We start from the raw sequence: 6,000 nt of genomic DNA, 5'->3' as shown, positions 1-6,000 counted from the left end.
CTACTCTGCTCTTCTGTACATACATGCATGCCTCTCTCATCAATTGCATCATTGCTATTGCTATTCCCGCTTTTACTCTTTCGTCTATCTATATCCCGCCTCTTGAGCTAGTGGACTGGCCGCATTACCTGCATGTCCTCAGCATCCATCTGATCATACTCGACTGTCTTCCGCAAAGCGGCCATTAACCTCCGCGGGATTCACTTTCAACCGCTCGGACAGGGTCACTTCTTGACTGTCCGTGGTTGCCATTAACATTCAGTTTAGACTAGTGGCGGGAGGTTCACCTGCATAAATACCCAGCGGCTGAAGAGCAGCTGCAAGTCCCATGCAGCAGAGCAACGGTTCCCATGACAGCTTAATTGCCCCGAGTCCAATTGTCCCAACTGGTCGGCCGAGTTCCCTGAACACCTCCAGAAGCGCCTACACCATGTCGTCCCTGGCACACGAACCTCGGCAGTCTCGGGATACCCTCCAATCCTCCGAACATCTCGACCTGCGAGATGAGAACGCAACCGATTTCGCCAAATTCATCGAATCGCAAGGCCCCATCACCGGATCCACTGGAGCCCGGGAGATGCTCAAGGCCGGCCAGAGACGGCTTCGACAACTCGCTCAACGCCCGAAAAAGAGTACTGACCCCAGGTCCAAGGCCGAAGAGTCAGCGCGGCAACTGCTTGCCCTTCAGGAAGGAGGCTTCTTGCCGACGAATGTTCCTGTTCCTGCTGGCGTACCCTCCAAGCGGTCGACCCACAAGAAAAGCCTGGACTCGAGCCGGTCTTCCTCCCGTTCTATTTCCAACCTCAGTTTCATGGCGAACTCTAGACGGGATGTAGAAAGCATTGGACAACCGTGGCTCACGGATCCACTCGAAAAGAAGGACAGACCGGAGGTTAGCACAAATCATTTGTCTGCGCTGGATCTACGGGAGCTGACATCTTTGGTGGAGGCTGCGGTGACCATTCCCCCGCGCTTCGATGACGCGAATCCCCCGCCGTACCAGCCACCCGTACCGGCGAAGGATGTCAAAGCAGATGCACAGAGCGAGAACCAGGACCCTGCGGTTGCTATTACTGTCGCCGACACCACATCCGGATCCAAGGAGAAACAGTCGCTCGGATCCAGCGACGCGGCGAACCCCAGCATTCAAGTCGTCAGCAGTGAAGAGCAAGGACCCGACACACAGTCTGAGGATAATGTGCCAAACGACGGAAAGGCGTCAGACAATGACCAGGTAAGTCAATTCCTTGCGAGTCTGGAATATGCAAGTCTAACGTTATACAGTCTGGTCTCAAGTCCGATGAAGACGCAAAGTCGCCAGGTCTCGTGATCGACTCAGAGGTAGCCAACAAGCCTGCTACGAGCTCGTCTGGTAGCTCTTCAACACCGACAAGCCAGACCACTCCTTCTTTGAAGCTTTTCCCAGACACAATGCCCCCGCGCAACTCGAGTAAAGGAGCCTGGCGCATCTCCAATACTCGCTCGCTCGCTCTCAACAGACCTCTCCCGGCGAGCCCCGATCCGGAGCAAAGTAGCGTGGATTCGAATAAAGAAAGTTCTCAACCGACCGATAGCACCACAGTCAAAGAAGGCTGCGGTACTCAGGAGGTGACTGAGCCGATGTCTTCCGCTGATGTTGGTAAATCGGACAAGGAGCCTTTGGCGAATGAAAAGAATTCACAGAAGAAAGGATCTCGCCGACCTTCGTCCCTGCCAATGTGCACAATCGATGCGTTCCCCTTGCCAGCACCCATGAGACCCCTGCCTTCTCTTCCAGAATCAACTGCAGCGAGTGGTGCTCACAGTCGCAGTGCCTCTAGCAGGTCTGCGCCTCTTGCGAGACTAGTGCTGGATGAGAGAAACCAGGCCTCTAATGCGCATGATGAATCGGCCAAGGCCACACTGGCTATGTCCAACTCTCTTCCCCTAGTACGGACGGGGCTGAGTCGGGCCGAACGAGTTCATGCATTGAAGATGAGAGACATGTCCGCGAGCCGTCTCTATCTTAAGGAGTCGGAGACACCTCGTGAGGAGGAAGAGGATTACCAGCCCCCGCGGGGTGCAAAGGAACCCGAAGAAGCAATGGCCCAGGAGCGTGTGGAGGCATACGCTCCTAGGCCTGAGTCTGAAAAGTCGGCGAATCGCAACGTGCGCTATCAGCGCAAAGTCGCCTCGGACCCTCCATCCCCACCGCCACTCTCCCCTCCGCCCTCGAAGCCGTCAAGACACCAGATTAGCCAATCTATTGGCAGGCGTTACTGCAGCACACCTCTTACGGGTAGTGCAGTATTGGCGAGAGATTCTGAGCCGCAGATGCCCCCTGCTTCCAGGGACGCCCCTGTTCGTCGGAGTAGTAGCACTCGAAGCGTGACCTCTTCGCATGAGCGAGCGAGAAAAGAACAAGACCCCGTGGGCCGCTCCGACGTTCCCATCCCATCATCCGACGACGAGTGCACCAGCGCAAGCGCGCGCCAGGATCAAGCCCGTCCAACTTCCAGTCGACGCCGACGGATGAGACCAGCACCCCTCACCATGACTGAGCACCGCTCACACAAGATGCGCGCGACAAGGAGGTCTTCCGACTACTGCCTGTCGCCGGGAAGCCACCGAACCCGAGCCTCCGGACGGGCGTCGCCACAGTCGCACCATACCCAGAGCTCCTATTATTCTCGGGACTCACGAAGCTCCCACCACGACACGATCAGGGCTCTTGAAGGGCGCATCGCGCACCTTGAACGGCAGAACAAGATCCTCCAGGCCGCGCTTATGGCCGCGTTGGACGTGGGCAGTGTCGAAAGCCTGCTTGGGGGATCTGCTACCTCTCTATCTACATCGGCGAACACGCCGGCAACCGGACGGTCTTTTTCGTCAACGAACAGCTCCAGCTTGGATGAGTCGATGGTGGACGACCGTCGACGTAGTCGCAGACGGCAGCCACCCTACCGTCCAACCAGCTGGATAGCGAGCCCGGTCTCTAGCAGACGGGGCAGCTATGATACCGAAGACAGTGAGAATGTGAGAGAGTTGGAGGATATGATTGAAGATTTTGATATGGATTGGATGTCGGAAAGGTCGAATCCTTCGAGCTTTCAGATGTCCTGAAGTTGATGTCAAATGGTGTAATGGCGATTGTTGATGTTTTTACCACGCTCTTTGAAATGTCCGATCTTAGGATGAGGATTTATGCGCGTCCCTGGTGGACGGATTTTGTCTCCGATGTCATTCCCTGTTACTTGCAGATTTTCCTATGTTGTTTTGTTGCACGATACCACTTTGTTTTTAGTTGATTTACTTGAATATACTACTATTTCCTACGTCATACATTCGCGACATCGTACTAGAAGAGAGCCCCTGCTCGTGCAATTAGAGATTGCAAATGTAATGCACTGAATGGATATTTCATAAAAAATAGGCAGACCTACAAAAGGGGTCTACGGAGTAAGTAGTTTCACAATAAGTGGTGCTCCAGTCAACGACGCCGCGCAAAGACCACGGACCAGCACCTAAGGCCACGCACTAGCGACTCCGGAGAATTGTTGATCACCACCACCAGCGCAACTCCCAACTTCCAGCCAAACCAACATTTATACCAACCAGCCTCTACACCAGATATACGCTCCCACGCGAAAGCATGCGATAATTAATTCCTCCTCCAAACCAATACACAAAACACCCACCACACACTCAGCCAAAACCCATCACAGCAGCAACACAATGACACTCCTACCACCACCACCAACAACGTCAACAGTACGCCCTTTCCCCTCCCCCTCCCCCCTCACAACCAACCAACCAACAAACAAACCCCATAACAACAGCAATAACAATCTAACTCATCACCGAATAGACCCAAATCCCCCAACATGTAACCGCTCTCCTCTCGCACCTCACCTCCCGCCCCGGCGTCCAATCCACCTTCATCCTCTCCCGCAAAGACGGCTCCATAATCCAAAGTACCGGGCTGTATGCGAAACCGCCATCTCCTTCTCCAACGAGTGCGGCTGCAGCTGCAGCGCAGCAATCACCGCGCACCGAGACCATCTCCGCACCTGTAGACGGGACCGAGGCCGAGACCGAACCGCAGACTGAAACTGAAGCTGGAACTGAGCCCGCGCCCGCTGAGACGGATGCTGCTCAACCCCCGACTACGAGACAGCCAAATCAACAACAACAGTCTAAAGAAGGAGGGACAACGCAACCGTATCAGCCGTCGCAGGGCGAGGCTCTAGCGGCGCATATCTTTGCGTTTGTGGCTAGTGCGTCGGAACTTAGTCTTGCGCTGTCTGGGGCGGAGGATGATGGGGATGGGGATGGGGTTGTTAGACAGGTGGATGGGGGGGTTTCTGGTGAAGGAGGAAGTGGCTCTGGTGCTGGTGCTGGTGGTGCTGGGGAGAAGGAAGAGGGTGATGATGAGGTCAAGTTGTTGAGGTTGAGGACGAAGAGGCATGAGATTGTCGTCGTGCCGGATAGGAAGTTTTTGCTTTGTGTGGTGCATGATGCGCATCATGGGGGTGTTGGGGCGGGTGCGAGTGGGGGTGCGGCTGGGGTGAGGAGGTAATTGGTGTTATTCATGGGTTGGTTTGGGATTGGGTAATGGATGTTGGTAGGGGGTGGCGGTGGTAGTGATTGATGAATGGATGGATGGATATACCCGGAGTGTTTTTTCGTGTGTCTTAGGGTTAGTGGTGGTGGTGGTGGTTTACTTCTTTGTGTATGTTGTTGAATGTACTGGTTTAATTAGTGATTCAGTTCATGCAGCGGCACTTCACTGGTTAGGAGAGTCTTGAGTTGGGTTCGGATTGATAGAATCGGTCCATACGGGATTGATACGAAAGTGAAGGGCTTACTGGTCGCCACGGCGCTGCGATAGTGACCGACTAAGTAGGATAGCAGTGACGAGTCAGCGATTGCGATGAATATGGTAGCATCAGGACGTGTGAATCCCGCTGCCTGATCAACACGAACTTCACAAAAGCAACACGTACTTCACATCTAACACGTACTTCACGTTGACACTTCACACTACATCCTCACTGTCACTACCTCTCAAATGGTAGATAAAAAGCCTCTTCTGTCTCCTCTTCTCCCCCTTCCTGATTCTCCCCAGAGCATTATCCAGGCCTCTGGCTTCCTATATACACCTAAAATATTCATTCCTATATACTGTACTTCTCATCTTATACTCAATCAGGAAGTCACATCCATCCTAACATCCATTTATCTATAACAACTTCGTCAGAAACACCACACACTGCTCGGCTGCCTCGCAGCTGAATACTGTCTTCGGGCTCTGGCGTACTCAGCACAGAACCTTCTCAAGTAACTTGCTTCGACACTTTCGACAGTGATATATAAGACTGGAGATAAACCATGTCACTCCCCATTCCACATCCTTCTTCATAGCACTTGTCTACTACATCCAGTACGCAGGAGCCTGCAAGGACGTCTTCATCTCTCTCTTCGTGGTACTCACATGAAGAAACCTTTCGTCAGTCTGGGCGTTCAGCATCGCTTAGGCAAATTTCTATGAGTTCTGTGGAAAGGTTAGACAAGGAAATATTACTCAGGAATCCATCGCTGTGCCTGAGCAGTGCAAGACAAAAGGGCCAGTGGAGATATCCAAAGATAATCTTCAAGTCTGATGATCGGAACTTCCATCTGATCCTCGGACTGAATGACCCGAAGAGCATTTTCTTCTCTACGATACTCTTTTAATGGTGTGGCTGAAGCTGCTACGCAGGACACGTTGTATGAAGCATGGAGCACTGAAATAGCGTCTGGACACTGGGTTTTTATTTCATGTCCTTTGTATATGAGGTGGGTATCTGGCATGCTCCATTCGCTTCTGTTGGTCTTGCGCGATACAATACACTGGGATCAAAAGATCTGGTATATCTGGAACAGGGTCCCTATGGTCTTGTGGCTGGCGCATTGGTGAAGCAGCTCACAAATTCATAGAAAATGATACATCTAGAAAGACTCAACAGCTCAGTGGCCGGG

The 6,000-nt window shown here is 52.9% G+C and overlaps 2 protein-coding genes across 2 annotated transcripts; both read left to right on the top strand.

The window, feature by feature from the left end:
- Positions 1-430: 430 nt before the first annotated feature.
- On the top strand, positions 431-3,102 carry AtWU_01386 (uncharacterized protein; the record flags this gene model as incomplete). Its single annotated transcript, XM_035496500.1, has 3 exons — positions 431-892; positions 950-1,234; positions 1,285-3,102. 3 exons carry the CDS (start codon positions 431-433, stop codon positions 3,100-3,102), a joined length of 2,565 nt encoding a protein of 854 aa, XP_035352393.1.
- Positions 3,103-3,714: 612 nt separating this feature from the next.
- On the top strand, positions 3,715-4,558 carry AtWU_01385 (uncharacterized protein; the record flags this gene model as incomplete). The annotated part of the gene is made up of 2 exons (XM_035496499.1): positions 3,715-3,750; positions 3,848-4,558. The coding sequence occupies 2 exons, from the start codon at positions 3,715-3,717 to the stop codon at positions 4,556-4,558; spliced, it is 747 nt and encodes a 248-aa protein (XP_035352392.1).
- Between the last annotated feature and the right edge of the window lie 1,442 nt (positions 4,559-6,000).

Source organism: Aspergillus tubingensis, assembly GCF_013340325.1.
Source record: "Aspergillus tubingensis WU-2223L DNA, scaffold_3, whole genome shotgun sequence".
NCBI lineage: Eukaryota > Fungi > Ascomycota > Eurotiomycetes > Eurotiales > Aspergillaceae > Aspergillus > Aspergillus tubingensis.
The sequence above is the reverse complement of the archived record's forward strand: the minus strand, read 5'-3'. Positions and strand labels throughout refer to the sequence as shown.